This window comes from Porcisia hertigi, chromosome 32, assembly GCF_017918235.1.
Source record: "Porcisia hertigi strain C119 chromosome 32, whole genome shotgun sequence".
NCBI lineage: Eukaryota > Euglenozoa > Kinetoplastea > Trypanosomatida > Trypanosomatidae > Porcisia > Porcisia hertigi.
In genome coordinates, this window is record NC_090591.1 from 822,052 (window position 1) to 849,339 (window position 27,288).

Below are 27,288 nucleotides of genomic sequence, written 5' to 3' on the forward strand. Positions count from 1 at the left end.
TGGGAAACCTACACACAAAACATGTTTGTTCTGCTGTATGAGTGCGTCGAACTCACTGCCCTTCTTTGTTGTTGTTCCTTGATACACCAGAGTGCTAGAATCCCCGGAGACCACATACAAGTCGTTCAGGATCGAATGTGGCATCCACAGAACATGCAATCCTATCGAGATCTTGTCAAGCAGCCCGGCCACTCAGCAACTCATGGCGTCGTTCAGCCATGTACAATCCCAGTGTGAGTACAGTACCAGCTAGGGACCATGCCTGCGCTCCACACAACCAACAGCAGGGAAATAGCGCAAGAGCGCACAAGCGCAGTTGATGAGTGCGTTCCTCTGATAAATCGTGAGCCTGGCTTGTGCTGAGCTGCCACCAATGGCCATCAAGACTACGGGTGCCCTTTCGACACATCACTAACACAGGCCCCCTCTCCGCCGACACCAACAAGCCGACAGACTTCGATCCCGAGGACATGCTGCAGGCCTTTTGGCTTCACCGACGGAAAGACCACCAGAATCTTAATTCCAGGGTGACGTGAGCAATATCAGGGAGAGGCGCGACATATATATACATATATATACGCACGACACGACACGGTGCGACCGCGTGTTCAAAGACACATGTTGTACCGTATTCCTTTGCAGGACTCACTTGAAAACCCCTCGCACACCAAAAGGGGGCAAAGACCACACAATCACAGTCATCTCCTCTCGTGTCCGGGATCAAGGCGGGCCCGCGTTTTGGCGATCGCCTTCCGCAGCTGCTCCGCCAGCGAGCGCGGGATGCTGCCGTCCGTGACATACATGTCAAAGAGGATGCGACCAAGATCACCCGTTAAATACGGGTCGATGAAAGGCAGAACGCGTTGCAACACGTAGTACTGCCGCTGCGCTTCTGTCTGCAGCATGCCTGACGCACCCGTCCCACCTGTGCGCTGTAGCGGGGCAACCAGCCGCTCCTCCAAGTCTTCAAAGAAAGACTTGTAGAAGTTGAGCATATGTGGCACACACGTCGGCCGCACACGAAACGGCGCGTACACCATACGTGTGCTCGGCATCCAGCGACTCGACTTGGTGAAATTCACAAAGCCGTTGATCCGCATCTCTTCGTCAATGAGCTGGAGCAGCGTATTCTCAGCTTCTTGGAAGTACTTGAGGACAGCCTCGTACTGCTCATCGGTACAGCTTCGATCCCCGACAAACACCGGCTGGCCCACAAACCTGTACGGGCCGCTGCCAGTGCGCTGCATGCTGCGCTGCCCAGTGTCATTGGTGCGTGCAGCAGTAAGCACCTGACGATATGCCTCAGATGACATGTGCAGATTCACCACAATCAAGGCCACATCCTTGCGGGGGGGCTTCAGCTGGCGCACTATGGAGTCGAGCGACGTGATCGCGGGGGTTCCGTGGTCTCCTTCGTCGCCCCCGTGGATGTGGACATGATTGGAGGAGGAAGAGGATAACGTGAGAGACATGTGATCCAAGTCTACAGAGTTGCCGCTGCTGCTTGATTCGCATGGGCCTTGTGCCACTGCCGTCAACGTTAAATCAGAATGCGAGAGTGCGTTGTCGTCCCCGTTTGCACGCACGATGTTCACGTCGTCGTCAACACCGTTATTGGCTGGGCTCCGTATACATGAGCGCCCCACCCTAGGTGACCCCTGAAGCGCGTTGCTGTTGAATAGACCACCCCTTCGGGAACCTGTTCGGCCAACGCTGCCACAGCTAGACATCACTGCAGATTTAGAGAGCGTCAACTCACACGTCTCCTCCGCGTTGCTACTTTTTGGTGCCTTCTCTGACAAACTGGAGCTGGTCGCAGTGACAGCTGGTGCTTTTTGTGCATGGATGGCCGGGCTATTACCATTGCGCTTCGTTTTGAGGGATGACGAGAGTCCTGCGGTGTCAGGTGGTTTGGTGACGTCGCGGCCGTGCTGCAGCTCCAGTGCGCTCAACTTGGCTGAGATCGCGAGGAGCAAATAATCCGCCTGAAACAGAAGGTGCACCCTGCGCTGACTTCGTAAATCGAGCAAGTCAGACATTTGGAGGCCATATCGCACCACGCCCACCTCTGAGAGGTTGTTGTCCATGAAGAAAACGGAATCCCACTCGCCGCTCATGGCAAGTGACCAGACCACGTCCATCTTGCGGTATATTTTTCCGTTCACATACGCTGTGTTGGGTGAAGGCGGGAAGAACATGCTCATTGACGCCAGTGTTATGCCCCACACCTCCGGTCGGAGAAGGAGCCATCGACCCACCCGTTCCGCTTTGTCATCCACCTGCCCGTTGAAGGTACGGCTGCACGTCGGCAACGCATTTGGGTCGTCCAAAAAAGCAGCGTCCTCTACCGTTTCGCTGCGATCCCCTACAGTGGCGAGGCGTACTACAACTGTGCCCGGTGCAAAGTGCCGCAAATCGTGATAGTTAGAGGAGCTGTTGGTGGCCGTGACTTGGGGCGGCACGCCTCCGCCATTGCACGTCGATGACACCGAAAACGGCTGCTCCTTCGTTTGGTCACCACCCCCGCAACGGAATGCACTCGCTAAAGAGAATTTCTTCCTTTTGTCGCCTCCGCGAGACGCGCGTGAGGCCGAGGAGGAGCGACTCGAGTCGTCCGCTTTCGAGCACGCACCGCCGCTGAAACCGGCGGTGCGCTCTAGAAAGGGCCGTAGGCACCGCATTCGCCCGCTCGGCTTCTCAAAGATGTCGTCGATGCTCCCCTGCGACAGAAACAAGTGACGTGCCGTATCACCGGCGCCGCGGAACAGCGCAACCAGCTCGGAATCCCGGAACATGGAGTTTTGACGAACTCCGCTGACTCCAGATGCGACAAGGGTGTCGTCCACGTCCCATATGCACAGCACCTTTGGTCGGTGTCGCTTGACTTCTGTCATAGACGCGGGGCGACTCAGCCGCGACCGCGAGTCGTTCGGTGTCGACGATTTTAACGACCGATGAATCGAGGATAGAGTAGCGCCCTCGTTCTCTGCTGCCGCACTCGCATCACCCACGGCAGCTGGTGGTCTCTTCGACGTCCCGGATGCATCGTGTGTGAATGAAGTACCCGCCGTGTCAACATTAGCTGTGAAACCCGAGCTCTTCGTTTTCGGTGACGATGGCTCAGTCGAATATGAGAGCCCATTCAGCGGATCACCCAAATGTATGGTGCTTCCACACACGGAAGGAATGTAAGACGCACCGTTGTCTCTCTCGAAGTCTTTGGCGTCGATCGGCCTTTTTAGAAGTCCAATGACCGCCCTCACATCGGCGTAGTTGCGCGCAGCTACAAAATGGGTGTGTAACTGGACCATGCTCATTGTGGATTCTCGATGTACGAAGAAAAAAAAACAAAGAAACTATATATATACCGACAAAAACAAAAAAAATCATAAAAGTCGATCTGTGTATGGTGGGTCTACGCTTGTAGCATGTGTGTACGTGTGTCTGCGTATCACCTAAAGCTTGATGCTGCATAGACGGGGGTGCACTCAATCAAGACAATGCGACGTATGCCAGAGCGCTGAGAAAAAAAAACAACAGAAAGGTGGTAATGAGAAGCAACACCTAAATACACACGAATGTACGCAAATATGGCGTGTGCGTGTTTTTTTTATTCCAAAAATCGAACCTTTAGAAGAGATTCCGGTCTCGTTGAAACCAAAGCGCAACCGGTGCAAAGCAGGTCAGAAAACAGGATCTGCGGGCGTGAAAGAGCGCTGTTCCAGAGCCCTCTCTCTCCCCCTCTCCCTCCCGCCCGACTCCACCTACACGCCAACGGTGATACGCCTGTTTGTGTGTAGATGGATATGTGAAATGTGCTGCTCTTTGATCAAATGTCACACTGATGAGTGTACGGCAAACCGGTCTAGTGAGAGACCAGAGAGAAGGGAGGGAAAAAGTAGAGAGCGCGATGTGTTTTCGGTGCCAGTTGGTTCCTACACATTCATGTGAGTTCAACCTCCTCCCTCTTTCGAGACTCTCGCATGCGCAAGGGGGTGAACGGGATAGAGGGAAGTGGAAAAAAAAAGGAAAACCCAGACACACACACACACACACATCAGATGGTATAACGAGCAAATGATGTCAATATGCAAAGGTGCGCTCACATGGCAAAGACAGAAACCGTCACCTTGTTTTTTTTTTTGCTGGTGGTGCTTTTTTTGGAACCAGAGGATGAAGGAGGGAGAAGGGGGGAATAAAATGCCTCAGCGCGGTGTATGCGTCGTCTACTACTCACCTCCCCCCCCCCTCCTCCCCCCCCCCCCACACACACATACAAACACGCACTCTAGAGGTCACGCAACTGCCCTCCCCCTGACTATGCAAAAAAATGCCTCTGGTGTTTGGGATGGTCAGATGCCTACGACGCATGAAAGTTCGAGCGATACAGCGCTACGGACGTCGACGGTTGGGCGCTGGCTTGAACTTCGCAGAGTAGCGATGTGTAAATTTGAAGATCGCTTGTTACATTCATTATCATAAGGGAGGGAGGGAGGGGGAGCGTCGGCGTGACTCGAGCTCAACTCACCCGTCCCCACTTGCCCCACTCAGAGGGAGTCTCAGCCACCGTAAGAGGTGCACCACGTGAAAGCCTGCGAATCGTGCGCGGGGGAGAGGGGGAGGGGGAGGTCATGATCATCTGCGTAGGCAAGGAAATGTATGTAAAAGAGGAGGAGGAGGAGGAGGAGGAAGGGGGGAAAGAGAGATTGCGCAAGCGTGCGCTTCACACACACGCACACACCTGGCCTCTTCCTTTATCAGCTCATGTCCACAAAAGCGGCAGAAATAGGGTAACTGGGGGAAGGGGAGAGACACACAAAGTACAGATGTAAAACTCAGACACATAACACACACGCACACACAGAGCAGAGCAGAGCAGAGCAGAGCAGGGCAGACGTGGAATGACAGGAGAAACTTCAAAAATGAAAACGGCCTTGGAAGAGACAAAAAGAATGCCTTTCGCCTCCGCACAAGAGAACCAAAGCGGCAATAGTGTTGTGCTAAGCGTTGTAGTACAGTGTTACACCAAGAGATAGTGATCTAACGCCTGCTGCGTGATGCGCGCACCGCGGAAGAACTCCAGAAGTAGCATGACAATCCAAGTTACGAAAGAAACGCAAAGCGCTCCAAAGGCCACAAGGCTTGGTATCACCCATACCCTGGGGTGGTCATCGAAGAGCTTCAAATCCGGATAATTTGTGTTCGCGCGCAACAACGCAATAAAGGCGATTTCCAGCAGCAGCGCGGGAACACAGATGGCGCCCATCCCTCGCGACAAAGGCAGGTTGACGTATACAGCCGCCACAAGAATGATAGAAATACCGACAATGGCCACGTCAATGGCGGTGAACACAATCACACCACGGCTGCCAGACCTTAGCTCCAACAAGAAAATGATGAGGGTCACAGCATCGGCAATGAAAAAGAGCATGGAAAAGAAGATCAGCAACTTTGTAGCGATGTCGGATGGACGGACACGGCGGGCGAGCATGCGGATGTGGCCTTCAGTTGTGTTGTTTTGGCTTGACAGAAGTGCAAATCCTCGTTCGCTGCAGGAGTGCGTGAATAAGGCGATGCGGTAGAGAGCCAAGATGGACATGAGTATCAACGTGCTCGAAGAGCCTAGGATCACCCAGTAAAAGACAACGCCTTCCTTAAACTGGCTTGTGTCATAATCGCCGAAGAAAAAGAACGTCTGCACAATCAGTTGCGGCAGGGCGTAGAACAGTCCGTTGATGATCTGCTGGACGAACGTGCCGTTGCGGAGGTCGTAGCGAATAATGAAAAAGCGCCTCGAGTCTGCCAAAAGTTCGTATCGCAGAGAGACGTAGCTCAGCATCATCTCGTACACGGGGATGATCGGTACAATGCGAAAGGTGTTATCTGGGTAGCGCCAAATTTGATTGTCATATCGCTTGATCTTGCCTTCTTCCGCTCGCATAGTCGCGACGATACTCACCACGTAGCCGCCAATGTATGTGATGATCGTCCAATACCCGTTGTTTCTGTTATCGGGCTGCCGGAACCAAAACACCACCGTCCAGGTCACCAATGCCACGAATAGCAACGTGACCAGCACGCTAAGACAGCTAAATGCGATGTTGATGTAATGCAGCAAGTCCAAGACCACGAACAAACAGAGACTTGGCTTTTGCAGGTTCTCCAGGAGATACGGGTAGTCGATGAGGAGCTCCACGTAGTCGAAACCGGAGTAGCGCAGAAGAACCATCTGCTGAAAGGTGATGCGACTTGTGCGAATGCTACACAGGTACCGAACGTAGCTGAGCAAATCCCCAGGGACGACGTCGCCGTTGTAGGGGTCGCCGTCGAGGACCTCGTCAAGCTTCGCTTGCACGACCGACTGCACACGAGCATCGTCAATGTCCACGCGACCAGAATCCAGGAACACCTTCAGTAGTGCCGGGCTTCTACTTACGATTTGAAAGATCTCTCCATCGACAAGCTCAGTGCTGGCTTTGAGAGTCGCAAGGATGATGTTCAGAAACACGTCAGAGCCGGTCTCCATAAATAATAAGACAGTATCTTTTAGATCCAAATTCACCTGATCGTACTCGCTGCCTCCCTCCAAGTCACCTCTGTCTTCCCAGGGGGTCGCCGAGTCGGTAGACGGTACCGACTCCGTTATGCTGCGGCTCCGAGACCCGTCATACTCCCAGCCACCATCACTGCTGCTGCTGCTGATGCGCCGACCTGTGGTGTGGCGACCAGCTGCTCTGTCGCCACCGTCACCAAGGCTGGAAGGTGTCAGGCGCCGGTTAGGGGATGTGTCGCCGCCACTTCCGTACGGCACGGTGCTTCTTGGCCCAGTAAGAAGACCAGCCACTGCATTGGCGCCTTTGTACAAGACGGAGGAGAGCCACCCGCCATCTTTGTCACCCTGGTGGAAACGCTTGCTCTCCACCTCTTCTCCGCTGGGGAACGGCTGGCGAACGGCACCAGTGGACACCGCTCCGCGCGTGGAGCTCTCGACGGTGACCTCGCCATCGTCAGGTAACGACCCAACTTCTATGACTGCCTCGTGAGAGGCCCCATCGTCAGACGAGTCCACAAAGTAGAGGCGCATCCGACGTGTTTGAGAGCTCATGACGCCATGTACGTTCATGTATCTCGTGACAGTAGGGAAAGAAAAGTTGAGAGCGCTTGCGTGCCCACTTAGGCGTGCGTATGTCTGCCTGTGTGTTTAGGCTAATGAGATCTTCGGGGAAAAAAAAGAGAAAATCGGCGTTTTTTTTTTCAGTGCGTGAACGCGGCTGTCAGTGTAGCGACTTTTCCGATTGAAATAGTGTGAACACAAAAAAAGACGGTGCAGAAGCAAAGTGATGCAAAACCATCAAAAGTGTGTGTAAACTGTGAAAATTAACAGAGAAGCCCCCAGGGGAAAAATGCATGAAAATAAAACTGTGCTGACCATTTCCGTGCTCTGCAGGGTAACGGCTTCGATGGCGGCTTCCTTGCGTAGCAGTCGATGTAGAAGTGCGTGGTTCCAGACTCTAAAATGAAGGGGGGGAGAAAAAAAAAAAAAACGAGGAGGAGGGCGGAGGAAGTAAAACTTACACTGAGGGAGGTCCCCCACCCCGTCAAGCCCAGTGAATCAGAGTAGACCACACCGAGCTAAATAGGGCGGTGGGAGTGACAGGAGTGACAACAACGAGTCGATACAAAGGAAAAGGCATTTCCCAGCAACTTTTTCGGCAGCTCTCCACAACACGCAACTATGGTTCGTGGCGCTGTGATCTGATAGGGAGACGTCGCATACTATGGAGAGAGGAGGAGTGCTGCCTCTTGGTGTCTCTGTATGAAAAATTGCTTCGAGGAAGGGGGAGGGAGGGTCTGTGACCGTGTGAACCCCCTCCCGCCGCTGCAGCTCCCTCGGGCACCTACCCTAAGTGTGTGTCGTGTCGCCTCTTTCTGGTTCGCCTTCGTTCAGCAGCGTCTGGATCATTCGTTGTTCCCCCTCTCTTCTTGGATTAGCAACCCAACACGCGCTCGGTCTGAGGGGGAGGGGACGGAAAGGAGAGGTGTGGCGCATGTGGGGAGATGCCAACCATGAGACCAACCATCCCCCCTTCCTGATGACCCCACACCGAGATACACACACGTCCCCACGAAATGAAGTGGGCCTTCACACACTCCATAGATTACACCAAAATGAAATCGGAAAGCCTCCCAAAGAAGCTGAAACACACCTGCAGGGGGGAGGGGAGGGGAGGGGGGACAGACAGACAGAGGAAGCCAGTGCCGCGTCCTCGTCCACTCGCACCCTCTCCACGCCCCACTGCTCCAGACCGCTTCAGTTGCCCTCGCGCACCGCCCTCTTGACATCATAGATCTTGAGACATCTGCAAGAGGCGCCTCTGCAAAACCTCCAGCTGCTTCCGCTGCGCTAGATCCGGTACCTGCGCCAAGTCACGCGCCGACATGGTCAACACCCGCTCCACATCCTCCTCGCTCATGTTCTGAATGAGGTCCAGCACCTCATCGCGCTCCGCCTCCGAAATCGGTGTCGGGGGCAACAGGGCAGATGTCTGGGAGCCAGAGGGGACAGCCGCTGAGGAAGAAGACGCCCCACTGGCGACGGTGTTGCGTTTGCGGCCACCACGCGCTTCATCATTTTTGGCAACGGGCTTTGCCTCTTTCTTAGCCGGCTGCGCCGAAGGCTGCTGGGGCGTCTGCTGAGGAGCTTCGGGGACGGAAGGCGGCGTCGGCGTCGGCGTCGGCGTCGGTGGCCGGGGCTGCGCCAGCTTTGCCTCTGCCTCCGCTGCCTTTTTCGACTGGTACGCATCACGGGGCAATGCGCCCAGGGGAATTCGTCCAGCGTGTTGAAGTGTCATGACCACCGCTGATTTTAGCGCCGGGTTGTTGTGCAGCAGGCGCTTTGCCTCGATCGGACGCTCTAGCGCCAACACGCGTAATTGCTCCACCGCCGCGTATGCGTCCTCTGTTGTCATGCCCCGCAGCGCGTCAAGTACGAGGGAGCCGTCACGGCCGAGAATCGGATCCGTGAAGAATCGGGGAAACTGCAGCATCTCTCGCCCAGTCTTGTCAGTGGCTGGCTGCTGTGACTGCCCCTGTTGGTGTGACTGCTGCGGAGAGAATGGGGCACGCGCGACGGGAGCACGCATGCCACTGCCAGAGGTCATTCCAGGACTAAAAGGAGGACGTGACGAGTGTGGAGACGGGTACGGCTCTCGGGGCCGCTTTCGGAAAGTGGTGTGGTCGGCGGGGCCACTGCCGCCGCCGCCGGGCCCTGCACGCGCCGGTCCGTGGAGTGTGGTGCTGCGCGCCGCCGTCACGCGCATCGCGCGCTCTCCGAAGGTGGTCCCGTCAAGACGGCGAATCGCCTCCTCAGCTGTCTGCGCGTCCATGTATCCAGCAATGCCATAGCGGAAGTCCTTCCCTGGCGCAGGGCCAAAAATGATAAAATTTATGACATGGCCGACGGACTCGAAGTGCTGACGCAATTTTTCCTTCTCGATTACGAGAGAGACGCCGGTGAAGAAGACGCTCGATGCCACAGAGTTTCGATCTTCCATTTTCAAGTGCACCTGTTAAATATGTTGGCGTGCGCGTAGATCACAGTACACCCCCTGTGCATGCCACACAGTACGCTTTTTGTTCGTGTGTTTGTATTGCCGTTTTCTTTTTTTTCTTTCGAGTGGAGGGTCACAGTCCTGACACCAGCCCTGAAAAATTGGCAGGGTGTGCGGGAAACCGTGTGCACGTGCTAATGAATGTGTGTATGTGTATATATGAAGGGGGCAAGATGATGCAGAGATGCACGAAGAGGAAGTGTAGCAGCAGCAAGTAGCATGACACAAATGATTTTTTTTTAGAATAGGCCGAGCGAAGCGGGGCGCGAAGAAGGGGAGGAAAAACGTCGTGATCCAGTGCACCACCTGAAGCGGCAAATGCGGGCCAGACTCACACGTAAAGAGGAAATGAGGGGAGAGGATAAGAGGGACCTCGAGACGGCGGTCATGTGCCGCGACCACGCAGAACCACTAATTTAAAATGCCCCCCCCCTCCGAACGACCACCTTTCGTGGGCAACTGCGTATAAATCTGGAGCTCCTCGTGTGTGTGTGTGTGTGTGTGTACCCTGTTTCGTCGTCTGTTGTGAATTCCGTGTTGCCTCGGTTTTCGCTGCTCCGCTCTTCACAGGAAAGCGCTTTGCTGTAAAAATACGAAGAAAAGTGCAGTGAACCACAGCAGGAGTGCCTATCAAGTAGATCGATGTGTAGACGACGCACTTGGGCACATCAGGCGCATGCATACACATTGGAGCAGGGGAATAGTCGGCTGTGCGTAATTCAAAGCAATATCAACAAATGCTCTTGTCAAAGCCAGTATCTTGTCAACGCGTTGTGGCGTGAGCATCGTTGCATTCGATCGCTTTCGACACACATCGCTACACACACAGACACACACAGACAGACACACGCAGCCATCAGTTCACACGCGCGTGGTAGCGGAAGTGGCCGCGAATTCTCTCATCTCTTTGTAGCGGGGAGCCAAGAGCTAAAACCTTTCATCTTCGTCGTCTTCCCCTGCATCCTCAAAGTAGTGCAGCGCCTTCTGCACCTGCATCGCGTGATAAGTAGTGTAGAACGTACCAATACCGTAATGCACGGAGCGCGGAAAGAGCCGACTGGTGAAAAGAATTCTCAGCGGTGCGCCCAACGTGAAAAGCAGCGACGCTGCGAGACCCATCTGCGCGCCCAACAGCGGCATGTGCAGCGAATTGCTCGCCCCGGTGGAGCAGCCAAGAAGAACAAGCAGTGTAACATTGGTGTAGACGTTGGAAATTCGCAGCGTGCCATTCGGGACGCTGTTAAAGAGGCATGAGACCGCACAGACACCAGCAAGGGGGGTGTTGATGGCGTAGGGATCAAACCACTCCCGGCTAGAGTAGCTGCCCATCTCCAACCTGTCCAAGTAACGTTGTCGTTGAATGTATTTACTGCTCGCCTTCCTGGATAAAGCTGCGTGTCTTTTTTGTTGCTGTTTGTGTGTGCGCGCGCTCTCAACCCCCCTCTCTCTCTCTCTCTTTTGGATAAATTGAAAGCGCCGCTCTAAACCTTTACTCCCTCTCGGGAGCGCTGAGAGAAGTCGAGAGACTCTGCAGTAAAACAGAGGATGGAGCAGGGGGAGCAGGAGGAGCAGGAGGAGCAGGGGGAGCAGGAGGAGGGGAGTACAAAATAAAATACCTTTTCAGCTTGTGCGACTCGCATGTCGCTGATTTCTCCACTTCTCTGAATTTTTTAAACCCCCAAGAAACAATCAATGACGTGGAATGTGTGTGTGTGTGTGTGTGTGTGTGTATATGTGTTTGGTTTGTTTATTGAACGGAGGGGTTATGTTATAGGGAAAGAGACAGCAGATGAAGAATATGGGAAGTGAGAGAAAATGTGGGCGGTCACCAGATAAAAAAGAATGCAGACAGGGCCAATGAGGAGGAAGGGTTTCCACTTGGGGAAATAAAGTGGATGCTTGTCACTCCCACAGAGAGCGTTGGTGGATCCGCGGGGAGTTGCCCTCCAATGGGAAGTGCCCTATACCATCGCACCTCCCTTTCCGCCATACTTTTCATCTAGGATGTACGTGTACATGACGACTCCATGTGTATCTGTGGAAGTGTATCGGACGGCTGCCATGCATCTGCACCAACTTCGCTGGGCCCCACAGAGTCACCAACACTCAATAACTCGATACCACACGTTCCACGTGGCAACGCCTCCCCCACCCCCCCCCCTTCGTCACCGGGCCCTCCTATTCCTCTTATGTGGGTGAATTGGCGTCCAACCCAAAGAGAACACCGTCCTTTGGATGTTTAAACTTGGCGATGCGACATGAACAAAGCGACAGACATATATTTATGAGCACACTAGCGAAAAAAAAAGGTGACCGAAAAAAAAAAACGCTCACGCACACGCACATTGTACAACCATTGCAAAGGTACCGTTGAACCCGCATCGGGGTAAAAGAAAGGAACACAACACAGACATCCGAAGCAAAGAGAATGGAATCAATGCAGCGTCACGCTCTGCACCACGAAAAGAGCGCAGACTCCTCCGGTGTGTTGATGGGGGGGAGGGAGGGGGGAGGGAGGAAGGGACCAATACTAACAACAACCAATGAAATTCGAGCTATCCGTCAACAGGGAACAAACAGGAAAAAGACGCCAGAAAAAAAAAAGAGGGGAGGAACGGGTGTTGAGAGGGTGCGTCAGAGGGGGGGGGGGGGATAAAGATAGAGAGAAAAAAATTGCGGCCTAGATTTAAACACATTTATAAATGGATTTGTCAGTGACAGTGTGTTTGTGAAGAAAGGCAGACAGACAGATCCTCTATCAGCATTTATAAAAAAAAAAAAGCACCGCTCACAAGAGTGTACAGAGAGACATCCCTAAGATCTCTCCTCCTCTGAAATGTATGCAAGCATATTCCTAAAATCCAGATTGGGACTCCTATGCGTCAACAACTCTCCAATTGTTGCTCCACAGACTTTCCCCCCTGCGCGCCTTTTTTTTTTTGGATTGTGTAAACACCCACCCAACCCCTCCTCCTCTTCCTGAAAAACAGGGGGGGGGGAACCACTTACAAACGTGAAGGCGAACAGACGCCCACAAGAAGGGAAGAAACGCACACACACAAACGCACACACAAACACACACACAGACTTGCGGGGTCGGGAGAAATCATTTTTTTTTCAAGTCAAGAGGAAAATCCGCGAAAGGTGAAAGGGAAAGGAAGAAGGAGGGGAGGGGAGGGAGGGAAGGGGGGAGGAGGGGGGGGCGAGGAAAAACAGGGGAAACGAGGCACGTCAGATTATGGCCCACCTCATAAGAGTCATCACCCCATGTCCCTTCAGATCCTGACAAGCTCCTGCTCAGCAGGAGGCAATCTGTTTCCCAGTTTCTTCAATGTAACTCTACTTTCCTCTCCTTCTTTATGCTTTTTATACAAACAATGCGCACACACGGCCACTACCACTACCAGAGGCACTTACAAACTGGCGAGGTACTGCTTTGCCTGCTCAGATAGGCAGTTCGGATTGGCCGCCTTCAAGCAGCTCAAAAATCCGGCAGCAGAGCCGGGCAGTGCCTGCAGGATGGGGTGTTGGCTCGTTACCCACCCGAGAACGACATCGTGGATGCGGCGGGCCTCTATCTCATCGTCCTTCGCTGGCAGCGCCTTGCCAACCTCTGTCAGCATGGCTGTTGCCAACTCCTGGAGCGTCGTAGTGCCGTAGAAATTGAGCAGCGATACATACAGACTGACTACGTTGCAGGTGCAGTGCGTGTACTCCTCCTTTTTCGCCAGATCCGATGAGAAGTACTTGGCGGCCAGCTGCTGCACATGCCTAGCGTACTCGCTACCGTCGACACCCATGTTGGTCGTCGTGTGCAAGCCAAGCAGCTGCACAATGACGTTCATGAGGTAAAAGTCGCTCTGGAGCAATTCGTCATTGGTGGAGGAAGACGCGATTGTCAACGAACTCGCGCAGATCTGCGGCAGTGACGGTACTATCGACTGTGGCGCGTGCGTCACAAAGTCGCTTAGAATTCCGGCGGCACGCGTCATGTAAAAGTCGTCTGTTGAGGCCTGCAGCCACTGACCGAGGACGGGGAAAGCCTTAGCGAGAAACGGGGCCGCAAACACCTCCCTCGAGGAAGAAAGCAGGGTGCCGATCAGATCGCAGACAGAGGAGATGGTGAGCTGCACCTCCTCGTCCTCCACCTCGAGCGCGTCAAGCTCGTCCTCGTCGTTCTCTGTTGCCTTCTTCTCCAGGCACTCGTCGCGGCGCTTCACCACAGCTTCCAGCGCCGCCATCACTTTGTCACACACGAGAGCCGTGTTGGTGGGACTCATGAACTCTGGATGTACGCTAACACAGCGGCCGATGCTCTGCAGCATTGCCTCCATGACGCTGTTCTCTGCCTCCTCGCCGAGCGCCTCCATCAGCTTCGGCAGGGCCGCCTCGGCCAGCTGCTGTGCTGCCGGATCCTTCATCTCCTCATAGCACTTCAGGATCTCGTCGAGCATAGAAGCGCCGCTCTCACGAATCGACTCGCCAGCTATGAACGACAGCTGACCAATAGCCGCGTTTGCAATGTCGCGGAAATAAGGTGCCAGCCCGACACCGAGGTCCTTCAACATTGCGAACATCACGTTGGACGCCAACTCCTTGTCCTCGATGAGACTCGTGTGAATCGTCACGACACGCTCTCCAACGCCTGGAATGACAAAGCGCATCTTCTCCACACCATCAGGCAACTTCTCGTCGTCGTCGTCGTCCTCGCCAACGCCGACGTTCGCAATTTCCATGTCGCACTCCATGCTCATCATGTTTAGAAGGATCGGTATAACGGTGCAGAGGTACGGCTGGGCCTGGTCCTTGAGGCACTCCACCATGCATGTCCAGCCACGCATCACAAAACGGGTGCGTGGATCATCATTGGTGAGGCCACCGGCACAGAGCCCCTTCAGATAGTTGCACACATCATGGGAGTACTTGGCAAACGCGTCGCGACCAACACCGCACGCAAGCAGCGTCACACACTCAATAGCCTTGCATTTCGTCTTCATTGCCTCCGGTGTGTCCGGAAAACTGAGCACCTCCTGGTAGACGGGAACAAGCCCCTCCACATATGGCAACAACATGCCCTTGCAGGTCGAAGACACGGAAGAGAGCACACCCAGGGCGGCCTCGCGGACAAAGTAATGCTGCGTCCCGCGGATCATTGCCACACAGTCGCTACACATCACCTCAACGTACGGGTGAAGGATGGCGCGGAACTCGTCGAGGCCATCCTCCTCCTCGTCTTCATCCTCGTCGCCCGTCACGCTGTCAATGAAGCTGTCCAAGCAGTTCGCAGCGCATGTCGCCACACGTGGCACGTCATCGCGCAGCGCAGCAACGACGGCCGGAAGAACGGCCCCGTGCACCTTCATCTGCAGTTCCGGCGTAAAATCTTGGGAGAGCTGGGCGAGGCAGTCCAGCGCGTTGGCGCGCACATATTTGGACTCGTCCTTTACGTGCGGCACGACCATCTGAACCAGCGACGGCAGCTGCGACGCAAAGACGGTACGCATTCCCTCGCCAGCGTAACAGATCAGCAGCACTGCAGCGTTTCTATGCTGCCACTGCGGCGAGTTGATGTTCTGCGCAAAGAGTGTCTGCGCCGTCTTCTGAAGCTTTCGCCCGCCGAGCGCGTTCGAAATGCGGTCCAGCCCACTCGACCCGATCACCAGATCAGAATTTTCCTCAAGGTTGTCCTCGTCGTTGTCCCGAGCGGTGACGTCCCAGTTGGCGCCATAGTCGGGGTTCAGAGTATACTGAAAGAGTAGCTCAAAGAACGATGAGGCAAACTGCGGCACCTTACGCACAGTCTTGGGTACTTCCTCGCAGTATGTCAGCATCAACTCCACCGCCATGTGGCGCGCGCCGGCGTCCACCTGAGGCGCGGCCGCCACCTGCATCATGAGCCCCAGTAGGTGTTCGGCGTCATGCTGGAAGAGGCTAATATTCGACGATATCCCGTCCACAGTAGCCTCCAACATCGACTCCACCGACTCCCACTCCCCCTGGTTCAGGTAGGCCTCGATGATACCCAGCATCTTCGGCACCAACGGCCGCAGATGGTCGGCCATGCCTACGTTTGACAAACGAATTGTCGTCTCGAAGGCGGCCTTCTTGAGGTCGGCACTATCTGTCGCCTGCGCGAAGCACGTTCCCAGTCCCTTAGCCAGCGTATCGGCGTGAGTTTGGAAGAAACCAGCCATGGCCATCGAGGTGGTCTGAACGATTTCACAGCAGATCGTCTTCAGCGCCGCGTCGCCCTCGACGTCACCGAGGATAGTCATGACGCTCGTCCACAGCTCATCCCAGTCCTCCTTCTCCTTGAATATCTGAACTGCCAGAGCACTCACGCACGCCGCAGCAGGCGTGCGTAGGCCACCCTGACACGCAGAGTTGATCACTGCAAGCATGTGTCCTTTGACCGAAGCGCGCGTTGCTGCGTCGGACGCGGCGTACGGCGACGGAGTGGTGTTGAAGACCTTTCGCAGCAGCACCACGCTTATAGTCCTCACGCCCAGGTCCTGCGAAGTGGCACTGATCTCCGCCAAGGCGCACATCATCCAAACGGGGTTGGAGGCAACCATACTGTTGTAGTGCTCCTCGGCAGACTTCCGCGCCTGGTTGTCTGCGGAGCGCAGTCCACTCAGCAGCACGATGAGATTATCGGAATCCATGATGTGCAAAAAAAAGGAGAGGGGGGGGGCGTTGATGCTAGTCTCGAGGATTAAAACGTGGCTATCCTCTGGGGAAAAAGAGGAGTGGTTAGCACCAGAAAAAAAAACACGGCGCCTAGTGGACTAAGGAATCGTGTGCTTCCGTTTCTCCTGGTCTATAGTGTGTATGTGTATGGGGCTCGTACCGAGTTGCTGTACTGGTAAGGTGCTCCCGTCCTTAATCTTTTGTAAGAAAAGCGAAGGAAACCCCTAACAAGCGTGCTTGGGAAACACGGGCACACAGACAAGATGATAAAAGGTGAAAAAAAAAACTTAGTTAATCAGCTGTTTAATTGCAAATTGCGTTCTCAACTGACTCCACTCTTGTGTGTTTCTTTGGCTTTAAAGTTACTACGCTCTACGTCAGGTGATTTGAGGTGGTGTTCGTTCCTGTTTGCTGGTGTCTTTTTTTTTCCTTTCCTGAGCCGGGGGGGGGGGGGTTATCGGTCACTTTCACACATAGGGACATGGATTATTCGTTTGTTGTTGGGGTGTGCAAAAAAAAAAAGATAGCGACATCAGGGGTAGTAGGCATAACAGAAGACCGTGCCGGGACAGCACACAGCGATAAACCCAAGAGAGAGAGAGAGGTCAGTAAAAAAAAAGTTTCATGTGTGAGAGAAACGTCATTGAATTGATAACATGACGTGAAGAGCCTATGGCTCAGCAAAGAGAACGCGCGTGAGGATCGTGGCCAACCTCCCAGATAATCACCAACCGGGAGGGGCATTCACTGGAAACCAATTTGAGGTGAACCCCCATGTCAAAAAGTGCGGCAGATGTCAAGTATGGTACGTGTCTACGTGTCTGCGTATTGTTATACAATCGCTTTCTATCACCACAACTGCAGTATTTCTTTCTATTGTACTGTCTATTGTGACATGAGAATCTCGAGGAGGGAGAAAAAAAAGGGGTGGCCGCCATCACACTAACTGGCACAGCAACTTCACACACACAGAAAAAAAAAGCTGAGAAAAGCAGAAGTGGAGATGGAACGAGAAAAGAATCTGAGCTGTTGAGTCGCTCGTGTCTATGTGGTGGTGGTGCATGCACGTGCTTTTTATGCGGAGTGGAACAAAAAGACTTCTGTGAGAAAGCAAATCGTTGTGTGCACTTGAGGGTGTCAAGTGCGCGAAACTCGCTTCTACGTCTGGCAACAAACCGCTTCGACCCTTCTCCCAGCAATGAAAAGCATGCCACACCCACGGGTCAAGACAAGGCCTCCTCTGGTTTAGAAACAGACCCAAAGGAGCGCAATACTTCTTCTGAAAAAAAAGACATAACCCCCTCTTGCACTAATGAATAAGGCGGGCAACGAGCTGTTGTCGATGCAGAGGAGGACCCGGTGACTGCGTGTAGAACATTTGTGCAGTGCAGCACAACCACATTGGGAAACGGATACTGCCACTGCAGTAGTGTGTCCATAAAAGCATCCTCATCCAAAAGTTTCAATGCACCGCCCATACCGTTTTCACTACCCACACTTGATGCGAGAACCGGTAGGTGGACACTTTGAAGCTCCCTCATATCACCCCGAATGTGACCATTGCACAGTGGAAGACTAGCGCTCACGCGAGCCCACCCACGTTTGAAAGCGGTGCTGAGAACGTGAAAAGCGAACGACACCGTAACGCGGCGGCGCAGCGCAAAAAAGTCCACAGCAGCCCCTTCGCCCAATGATGTCACCGACACGACAGAACCGTGACGCATTTTCTCAGCAGCGTTTAACAGCATCGTCCACGGAGCCTCACTGAGGGTGCTGAACATCGGCATATGCGTTGAGCCGTTCACATCGCTTCCGTAGTAGCCCCTGACGAGACTCACCAACGAAGACGACGCCACAAGCCCGTCGACGCGGGTAATGTACTCCATAAAGTGAGCATCAGTCAGAACAAGTCTCAGTGCACCACGCCGTGACTGCCAAACGTATGTTGCCGGGCAGTGATAGTCAACCTCCAAGGCTACAATGTCATCGGCAACACTGTCCGTTTCGTTGGTATCCTTTTTCCAGAGACCTAATAGCCAGAGACGTAGGCGCGACCATTGCGCCTCCTTGCGAGGCTCAGATACAACGCTCAACCGTTCGCTATTGCCATCACTACTGCCTAAGTGAAAAGGGAAAAATAATAGTTGCACAGTACGCTGCGCCGCGCTGCCGTAGTATCGAAGGCCCCCTGCCACTTTCGCCCATTCTGAGAAAACAGGCATGAGATCATCCAAGCAGCAAGTACCATCTATCAGCAGGCGTAGCGCGCCACACGGCTTCGCGCGCGAAACAGTTCTATGAAAAGGAAAGGCAGTGTCTTGACTCAAAAGTCTACCTCGCGCCCTCGCGGGATCGCAAAAGATGCTCAAGGCGGTGCGCAAGAGACCTTTTGTGACGCTGGCCGTGTCATCTTTGTTCTCGCCGTTGCTATGCGCAAGAACAACAAAGAGAAGCTTGTAGTGAGTGCCTGGGGTGCAACTGTATGGCCGAAGCGCACAGACAAACCCGTTGTTCTCGGGGCACGTAAAAAGAAGCTCCGCTGTGTATCCCAACAATGCAGTCTGGCCAGCGATTGCAGACAAAAAGTGCACCGGCGGCACAGGGATACCCAATGCATAGGCTCGCATACTGCTTTTATCGACATCAGGAGTACCGGATACTACAAAAAAATGTAACTTGAACGGCTGCAAAAAATGATTTTGTGCCTCGTGGCTAAACAGTCCAGTTGCGTATATCGTACTCACAGAAAATGAAGTGGTTTCTGAGAGACAGAATGTGAGTGCTGCTTCCGCACTCAATGCCGGTGCACAGTTCCACGCCTGAAGAGCGCGAATATACTCTCCTGTCGCAGTCTCACATTCTTTGCTCGGCATGCTGGCTTTTCGACAAGCGCCATCATGGGCACCCTCCCGTTTCGCCGAAACATTCACTAATGTGTCCAAAAGCCAATCGTATTCAACTTTGTCTCCACCGCCAGAGCTAGGCTGCTTCGGTGTGGAGCTTTGCTGACGCAAACGCGTGAGCGCGACGCCCTTTACATAGCTGGCAACGCTGACAGCGCTGTCGTGGCTCGACCAAGTCAGATGTGCGACGTCCCCATGTTTAGTCAACGGAATAGACGGCGGCTGCGTTGGTTTGGTTTCTGCTGGACCTTTTTTCTGTGCGCTTCTGCGAACTGACCGCTCACTTTGGCGTGCTGTCTCAATGCCCTCCGGCAACGCGACCTCTACATTTTCCTCAAGAGACTGGTGATGTACCTGCGTATGAATCCTTTTCTCAATTGCCGAGGTCTCCGGGCGAAATATGCAAATCGCGCGTACCTTGATGAATTTTGGGGTGGGTTGACTCTTCAGTGGACTAATGGTCAGCTGTACAAAGGTGTTAAGCAGAGCGCTCGGTATCTCCAGAGTAGTCACACAGCCGGAAATTGCGGAGGCGGAGGCAGCAACAGAAAAAACGCCACGCTGGGAACTGGAGGTTTTAATGGTGACACTAAAAAGATGTTGCTCTCCATTGGGTGCACTTGAACTCTGGGGAGCTGGTGAATCTCTGCCGGTATCATCTTCTATCACAAGCACAGCAAGAAAGTTCTGGATAACAAAGCTAGCAGTGCTGTCTTCCCCGGGCTGATTTCTTTGACTGACCGACGAGTGAGAGGGCGGCTCTTCATTTCTCCGAATGTCTGCTCTGTTTTCTAGTTCAAAAAGAGCAGAAGCTTTGCGCGCAAGAGAGATGTTTGTTAACCAGCTTTTTGACGGCAGCTGAGATCGAGAAATCACCCGGTCAACACTTCTCGGTGTCAGGATCACGGACCTGACACCGATACCTGTTGCTTCCACTGCTCTGAAAGGAACCACCTCGACACGTTCGAGGAGTTCAAGAAACTTTGCGACTTCAGCATCAAGACTCTTACCGGCGCTATTCTGTGTTGGTGGTCTCTCTCGCTCGTGCGGTTTGGAAAGCTCGGGAGACATGCTTTTTCTCTCCGATTTGTTGATAAACTCGGTCTTTTCATTGCCGTCACTCAAAGAAGCCTGTTTGAGTTGTATAAGCCTCTTTTCGGAGGAGGGAGACTTTTCTGCCCCAATAGAGGACCCAGTGACAGAGTTCCCATTAGCTGCAGCTGCGGACTCACAATTCAAACAGGAGGCACCAGATTCTTCTGGGGCTACTGGTTTCGCTCGCTTACCTCGAGAACGATCAATATTTGATTTTGAAAGAAGAATTGGCTGCCTGTGAATAATTGCGGAGTGTGCTTTGTTCGACTTGAAGCCCGCTTCTGCTGCAAAAATGTCGTCTAGAGCATCTGATATAGCCTTAATGTTCACTTCCATGTCGTAGACGTCTGGAACAAAACACTCAGGCGGGGAAAAAAAAAGAGGCGTACGCTGATATCCCCCCTCAGCAAGGGGTTTCTGAAGAGAGAACAAGCTCTTACCCAAACGCAAGTGAGGGGTGGGAAGGAGAATCAGAAAAAGAGATGATGATGGAGTCCTCAGGTTGCTCGGTTACTGATAGCGGAGAGGAGAAGCATTAGCTGTAGAAGGCGAGGGTTGCCTTGTGAGCCGTCATCGGCAAAGTAGAGCTATGACTCCAAAAGTCATCATTGGATTCAGGTGGAAGAAACAGAAAAGGGTTTTCATTCAAAATTTTAACTGTGTCAGAGAACTTTTCTCTTGAATTCCTCTGTAGTGTTTTTTTTCGGGTGTTGGATCCGTTGGCACTGAAGCATCGACAAGAAAAAAAAAAACAAGGTACGACTATTGTACATTTCCGGTGGTGAGTCTTGCAGGAATGAATCTACTCTTCTGCTGTTTCTGTGTTCAGTGCGGCTCTGTTTATAATTTGAAACGGGTGATTCGAAAGTCGGGATGTGCTGCTGCGCGCACTGTTGCGGAGGAGATATTGTGCCAACCACATCACTGGATCGGTGTCGGCTTTGTCGAGGGCATGGCTGTCCGTGCCAATTGCTGGAATTTGCTTCCTGTACTGTTTGATTAAGTCCTGAAGAGCTGGTACAAGCGTTGGAAAGACGTTTTCAGCGAGATAACGGTGATTTGCAGATAATTGCTCTTCGTTCTTGCCGTTGCATTTGTCCATGTGATCCAGAAATAGGCCTTCTTCAATAATTCGGACGAGAAGCGCACTATCGTCTTGTGGCTCAGAGGAAACGGACATAACTCCGTCTACGGTATGTGCTTTCTGTTGTGGTGTGCGTGCGCAGCGGTGTTTGAGTGCTTTCTAGATTTGGGGCGGGTCAAAAAAAAAGGTTTAGGGGCGGTGGGTAGGGCATGTTTCGGGGGGCATTCGCTGGGTTGGCGCGCGGCCGTGGGTTGGGGGGCCTCTTTCCTGCCGGCCTTAGGGGGGTGGCCAGGGCGGTGCCCCTCGGGTAGGGCCATGGGGCCTTCCCGAGATCTGCCAGGGGCGGAGGCGGGGCGGGGCCGGGATGGCCTAACCCCCCCCCCCCGCCTCCGCCGGCGCGAGGCGCAGACCGGCGCATTTTATTGTGACGACGTTCGTCGTTTTGAACTTGGCGGGGGAAAAACTTAATGTTTACAACCAGCTGCTGCGCTGCTTTTCCTTTAGCTGGCGCGCCAGATCCTGAAAAGTCATAGCTGTCTGCGCCAGCTCTGCTGATTTATTTTGGAGCTCATCTAGCCGCTCGCTGCGCTGCTGCAACTTGCGGATGTTTTCGCTCATCATTCGCCGAGCTTCAGTGAGGCTCACATTCTCGCGCTCCGCAATCGCCTTCAGTTGCGCGTATCGGCCACCTGGCGGCTCACTCGGGGTGACTGCGCTGCCGGCCGCTGTTGGCACAAGACCGCCAGGCTGCCGTGCAGGTGGTGGTGGTCTCTGTGTCGGTGCCCCCGTGTCGTTTACGTGGTTGACGGATCCAAGCAGTTGTTGCCGCTCCTGTATGGGGTCCGGTTTCGCTACCGGCGTCGCAGTGGACGCTTGGGGGGTGGAATTTGCGTACGGTTTCGGTGAAGGGGCTTCTGTCACGGGGGTGCCACCGGTCGTCGTTTGTGACGCTCCAGTTGCTTTCGTGGCGCGCAGTGTCTCGGATTCTAGCTTCAGCGCTATGTCTTCCCACGGCAGTGTCATGAGGCGCTTGAAAAAGCCCGTCTCCTGCTTCAATGTTGGCGCTGGTGGCAGGTACCTTCCATAACCGCGAAAGGTCCACGGCGTAAAGTGGTAACGTGGTCCGCGGAAACAGGGGTGCTTGCGCACGCCACTGCCTTTTGAGACACCCAAGTTTGCTTCAACGAAAAAGTGACCGACAACGCCGTTGTTGGAGCCAAGGAAGTATAAGTGCAGCACGTTCTCAATCTCGACCAGAAGCACCTGCACGTTCTCCTCGCCAACAAAGTCAAGGGTGGCGTAGGGCGGCATCATCGGCTTGGCTGTTCGGCTGTCCAGGATATTTACCCAACGCCAGCCATTCGCGTCGCGTGTCACGACGATGAGCGCACCGCGGCCGTGGTAAACGCTGAGGTGCTCAAGACGGCGTGCGGGGTCGAGTCTGCACGTAGCAACCGGCACCGTCTCCGCCACCGTGCCGCTCACTGTCGTTGAGGGAGGCGATCCGGTCTCGGGGAAGAAGGCGGACACTTGCACCACAGCAATCTCATGCGCGCTGACAAACGCGATGGCTGGGTCGATGCCATCGTTGGCGGAAGTATCGCGGCTGATCTCGTAATCGCGCATTTCACCCGCCTCTGTGTCGTAGGTGAGGTTGGCCTTTCCTGGTGTCCAGGTTGCTTTGACGTGCACAATGCTGCCCAGGAGAGGGCTGCTTCCCGTTGCGGCTGCCGCACCGTCCACCATAATTGACCACCCTAGAGAGGAGCCAGATACCTCGAAGCGGACAGGCAGCAGCTTTGTGGTGCTCGTCGTGTGCGGCAGCGCTACCCAGCTCTCTTCAGCGCTCTGGCGGTAACACCACGCCTGCGGGTCGCTGTCGGCGACCCCAAACGCCAGCGACATGGACACCAGTGCGGCACCAAGCGTGTCACAGCACGTAAGGCTGCCGTACTCTCCAGCGTTTTGAACAGGTGAAGAAATAGAAAGTGCGACTTCAAACGTCTTGATGTCACCTGACAGGTTCGGCGGCAGTGGCTGCGCTGCCGCAGTAACCATGAGGCGCGTGGCAGATATGGCGTACTCAGGGTGCGAATAGGTGATCAGGCGCATCTCGCTCAAGTTCCACAACAAAAAGCCTTTGCGGTCCCTGAACAAGCACACGAGACAGAGTATACCTGTAGTGTGGTTGCTCTTGGCAGTCCGGCTGGCCATCCAGAAGACGTCAAGCGAAGCGATGGTTGACCCGACCGGAAGCAGTCCGGCAGGGACTTGAAGCATGAAGGGGCGGCCGTCGTCACCCTTGCCGGAGAGGTCGACAAGCACCACCGAAGAATCCTCGAGGAGCAGCAGCACACACTTGCCGTCCTTGTAAACATACACATTGCTTGTCACCGAGGACGGTTCCAGGCGTGCATTAACTAGAACCGCTTGCTGCACCATCCGTTTGCCCGGTACGCCGGGCCCATCTAGCTGGAGGGTCGCGCGGCCCAGGTCGAGTACCAGGGAGCCGCTGTTACGACGAATGTCGTGTTTCATGACCATTACAATGGACTCCGTGCTGAACACGCGCAAAATGATTTCCGTCGGCAGAAACGCCGTGTTCAGCGAGGGTAGCGCCGTCTCCAAAACCAAATCGTTGGCATCTTGGCCTATCCCCAAAGTGGACCACGGCACGCAGTTCGTTAAAGCTCGCGAGCTGACGCTGAAGGCCTCGTTGGACTGTGGCGAGAGACAGACCGCCTGCGCTGCATCTGTGACGGTTACCATGACGCTCTGCCGCCACAGATTCGACACATCCGAGCCACCCACTTCCTTGATCTCCACGTCAGGCAGCGCGTGACGCAACAGCGTGTCGCCGCCATGCAGTAGCTTCTCCCACGTTGAGGTCACCGCCGCTCGCTGGATTTCCTCGGCGAGCGAGCGTATCTGGTTCTCTGGCAAGCGCAGTAGCAGTGCGCGGGGGTACCACGGCGCCTGTGCGCTAAGTTCGCGCAGCTCACGGATGTTTTCAATGCCGCCAGTTTGGCGGTTGCGCTTCGCCAGGATCGGCCGCAAGCCATCCCCGCTAGTTACGAACAGTGCCTCCAAATCAACATCAGTCAGCCCACTTGTCCAGTAGTTGGACAGCACGCACGGCTCTACGTGGAAGATGTTAAAGTAGTTGTCCACCGCGTTTGTGTTGGCGTCTCTGTCGTTGGCGCCTCGCTTGGCTCCCGCCTTGTTTGAACGTGCTGCCTCCACGCCGTGCTGCGCCGTGTACGCGTTCAGGTGTGCGATGACGGCGTCCTTGCGCATCACTTGTTTGTCGTCAAGCCGAATAACCACCTCCAGGATATCGCGCTGGCCGTGTAGCAGCATATACATCTGGCTGTGTTTGTCGTTAGTAGAGTGAAAACTGTCTTCAAGGGCAGTCCGAGCCATGCTCAGACCGACACGGTACTCATTATATGCAAAGGCGTCGGTGAGTCCGGTGCTTGGGGCGCTCGGCACACTTTGAGAGAGGTGCTCAGAGAGATCCACAACCCAGTAGAGCTCGACCACCTTGTCACGTCGCTTCTTGCTCTCGTTCCACAAGAGGATCTTGGTGCAGTGCATCGTGACGGCAGCGACGTAAACGCCACCAGGAGTTACGCGACACGTGGCCAAAAGGCAGTCCGGCTGTCCCGTGATGCTGTGTGCGTCGAAGAAGCAGCTTACACGGCCCTCATCAATGTACCACTTGCACACACCTGGAACTCCAGCCACCACACAGATTAGTGCGTTTGGGTTGGTAGGGTATGAGTCCATTGAGAGCAGAGAGCCGGTAGCAAAAAACTTGCCGCAGCTTGCGGCGCTCGTGTCGAGTATGGAGCCTGTCAGATTCTTGCAGAAGGGCTGGCACAGCCTGAGCAGGTTTGTCTCTGTGGTGCACCACCGCAGCCGCGGCCGCTCGTCTGGGTTGGTTGAGACCGGATCGAGCCTGAAGTAGGAGACATACCCGTCCTTGCGCCCCACCGCGCCACACGTCAAGCCCTGTGCGACATGCAGGCAGGTGAATTGGGAGCCAGGTCCCATGCACTGCAGAGTGCTGTTCCCTCCCCCACTCACGCCGGCGCTGTAGTCCAGGCACAAGAGTGTCTCTGACGAGAGCACGAGAAAAGTTGTTGTGCCACTGTACACGAAGACGTCAAGCCAATGCACTCCGTGCGGCAGCGGGAGCAGTTCGCGACACATCTCTTTCCCAAGAATAAGGACGTCCGCGTCGTCACCGATGCACACGAGTACGCCGAGGATAGCGTCGTATCTGCAGATGTGGTAGTCTGACATCACTACAGTGCTTTTGCCGCCCACCCGAAAGGGAAGGATAGCACCGCTGCTGGCGTCTTCTTTTCGCGAGAACATCGTGTCTCAGGGGTGGTGAGTTGGAACGAGTGCTATGTTTTGAGAAAGGCGTGCGTGTTGTCACGTGAGTGTGTGCGCCGTGTATCGACGCGAGGAATACCCGCGGTGGTGGAGGCCGAAACCTGGCAGGAGAGATGAAGAACCGCTTCCACAGTGATTCACCCACCTCAGGCGAGGAACACACTGAAACACAGAGGGGGACTAACGGACGAAAATAGGAGAAAACACGCGATAAACACACACACACACACAAAACAACAGTACACACGCTCTTTTTTTTCACGTTGGCTTATGTATACATGCGGATACGTGTATATGCGGTGTGTGTATGTTTGTGTGTGTGCGTGTGGGGGGGGGGAGAGGGGGGGAGGAGGGAAGGCGTATGGAGGGAGACGAACAAAAAAGGTACTGAACACAGAAATCGGTGCGAATTCATCAAATATTTGAAATAATGGGCGCTGTTTTTTTTGCGGGAGTGAGAAGGGGAACACGCCACGGGCTACAGCAACGAGCCAAAGTCAGGAACGAAGCGATGGGCAAAGAAAAGAGAGACGGGAAAGGCGGTGCGTACTGTATCGCTGTGCAAGGAGATCACCCCCCATACCGGTAGAGGAGTCGATGGGAGGGAGTAGCGGTGATGATGATGGTATTGCGTGATATGCGAGGGCAAATGGGGAATAGAAGAGTTGCGATAGACGAAGAGGGGAAGAAGCCACATAAAGTTTAAGGGCATCGCAGCACGCGCCGCTAGTTGAACGGTACAACATTTGCGTATGGATGCCACCCATTGCAAGTACAGATGAGCTGAGTTTAGAGAACCCCCTCGTCAAGAGGCTCCAGTGAGCGGTCCATTTGCCGCCCATCAGTGAGGCGGAGGAGTTTCCACACAAGACACGACCACTGCCCCGCATGGACTCAGTGGGGGGTGTGGTGGTGGTGGTGGGGGGCGGCGATTCATTCCCCAGGTATATATATATATATAATGGCTTGCTGACACGCTCCCCCCACTCCCAAAGGGTCGTTTGGTCTCTTTATCGGCTTTTTTCTCTCTTTTTTTTTTGGATCGCATACCTCATCTTAGACACTTACACTGTCCATTTAAAAATATTTTTGAACCAGACACAAGAAAACCAGAGCAAAGAGAAGTTTAATGGGCCTTAGGGCGGGAGGGGGAGGGGATTCGCATAGGAAAAAAAAGTGGGGAGGCGCCAAATAAAAAAAAAAATAGCAACAACATCAACTTTTCGCCGCCTCGTGTGTACACGATCACCCTCAGGCGTTTAGGTCATCATCTCTTCGTACCAGCCTTCTGCTCCCCCTCCCTCCCTCCCCCCGACACAGCCGCTGTGTAACACGCACCGAGAGCTTGATAGGTCTAAAGTGGACGACGTATGTGAAGGGAAATGCTCACCGCTAGGAGCAAGGCGGAAAAGACGCGGCTCATCTCGGAAGGTGAGCTGCCTCTGGATGTCCCATCTTTTGATCCAGATGGGTGAAGGTTTTCTCAGGACTTTCTCCCCTT

The 27,288-nt window shown here is 54.2% G+C and overlaps 8 protein-coding genes across 8 annotated transcripts; all 8 read right to left on the reverse strand.

Moving 5' to 3' along the window:
* Window positions 1-698: 698 nt before the first annotated feature.
* On the reverse strand, window positions 699-3,317 carry JKF63_02573 (uncharacterized protein; the record flags this gene model as incomplete). The annotated part of the gene is made up of 1 exon (XM_067898598.1): window positions 699-3,317. One exon carries the CDS (start codon window positions 3,315-3,317, stop codon window positions 699-701), a length of 2,619 nt encoding a protein of 872 aa, XP_067754755.1.
* Window positions 3,318-5,020: 1,703 nt separating this feature from the next.
* JKF63_02574 (uncharacterized protein) lies at window positions 5,021-7,105 on the reverse strand (the record flags this gene model as incomplete). Its single annotated transcript, XM_067898599.1, has 1 exon — window positions 5,021-7,105. The coding sequence occupies one exon, from the start codon at window positions 7,103-7,105 to the stop codon at window positions 5,021-5,023; it is 2,085 nt and encodes a 694-aa protein (XP_067754756.1).
* Window positions 7,106-8,342: 1,237 nt separating this feature from the next.
* Window positions 8,343-9,554, reverse strand: JKF63_02575 (uncharacterized protein; the record flags this gene model as incomplete). Its single annotated transcript, XM_067898600.1, has 1 exon — window positions 8,343-9,554. One exon carries the CDS (start codon window positions 9,552-9,554, stop codon window positions 8,343-8,345), a length of 1,212 nt encoding a protein of 403 aa, XP_067754757.1.
* Window positions 9,555-10,538: 984 nt separating this feature from the next.
* JKF63_02576 (uncharacterized protein) lies at window positions 10,539-10,940 on the reverse strand (the record flags this gene model as incomplete). The annotated part of the gene is made up of 1 exon (XM_067898601.1): window positions 10,539-10,940. One exon carries the CDS (start codon window positions 10,938-10,940, stop codon window positions 10,539-10,541), a length of 402 nt encoding a protein of 133 aa, XP_067754758.1.
* A 2,084-nt stretch (window positions 10,941-13,024) lies between these two features.
* On the reverse strand, window positions 13,025-16,276 carry JKF63_02577 (uncharacterized protein; the record flags this gene model as incomplete). Its single annotated transcript, XM_067898602.1, has 1 exon — window positions 13,025-16,276. The coding sequence occupies one exon, from the start codon at window positions 16,274-16,276 to the stop codon at window positions 13,025-13,027; it is 3,252 nt and encodes a 1,083-aa protein (XP_067754759.1).
* A 1,248-nt stretch (window positions 16,277-17,524) lies between these two features.
* On the reverse strand, window positions 17,525-20,635 carry JKF63_02578 (uncharacterized protein; the record flags this gene model as incomplete). The annotated part of the gene is made up of 2 exons (XM_067898603.1): window positions 17,525-20,424; window positions 20,455-20,635. 2 exons carry the CDS (start codon window positions 20,633-20,635, stop codon window positions 17,525-17,527), a joined length of 3,081 nt encoding a protein of 1,026 aa, XP_067754760.1.
* A 466-nt stretch (window positions 20,636-21,101) lies between these two features.
* JKF63_02579 (uncharacterized protein) lies at window positions 21,102-21,479 on the reverse strand (the record flags this gene model as incomplete). Its single annotated transcript, XM_067898604.1, has 1 exon — window positions 21,102-21,479. The coding sequence occupies one exon, from the start codon at window positions 21,477-21,479 to the stop codon at window positions 21,102-21,104; it is 378 nt and encodes a 125-aa protein (XP_067754761.1).
* A 375-nt stretch (window positions 21,480-21,854) lies between these two features.
* JKF63_02580 (uncharacterized protein) lies at window positions 21,855-25,766 on the reverse strand (the record flags this gene model as incomplete). The annotated part of the gene is made up of 1 exon (XM_067898605.1): window positions 21,855-25,766. The coding sequence occupies one exon, from the start codon at window positions 25,764-25,766 to the stop codon at window positions 21,855-21,857; it is 3,912 nt and encodes a 1,303-aa protein (XP_067754762.1).
* Between the last annotated feature and the right edge of the window lie 1,522 nt (window positions 25,767-27,288).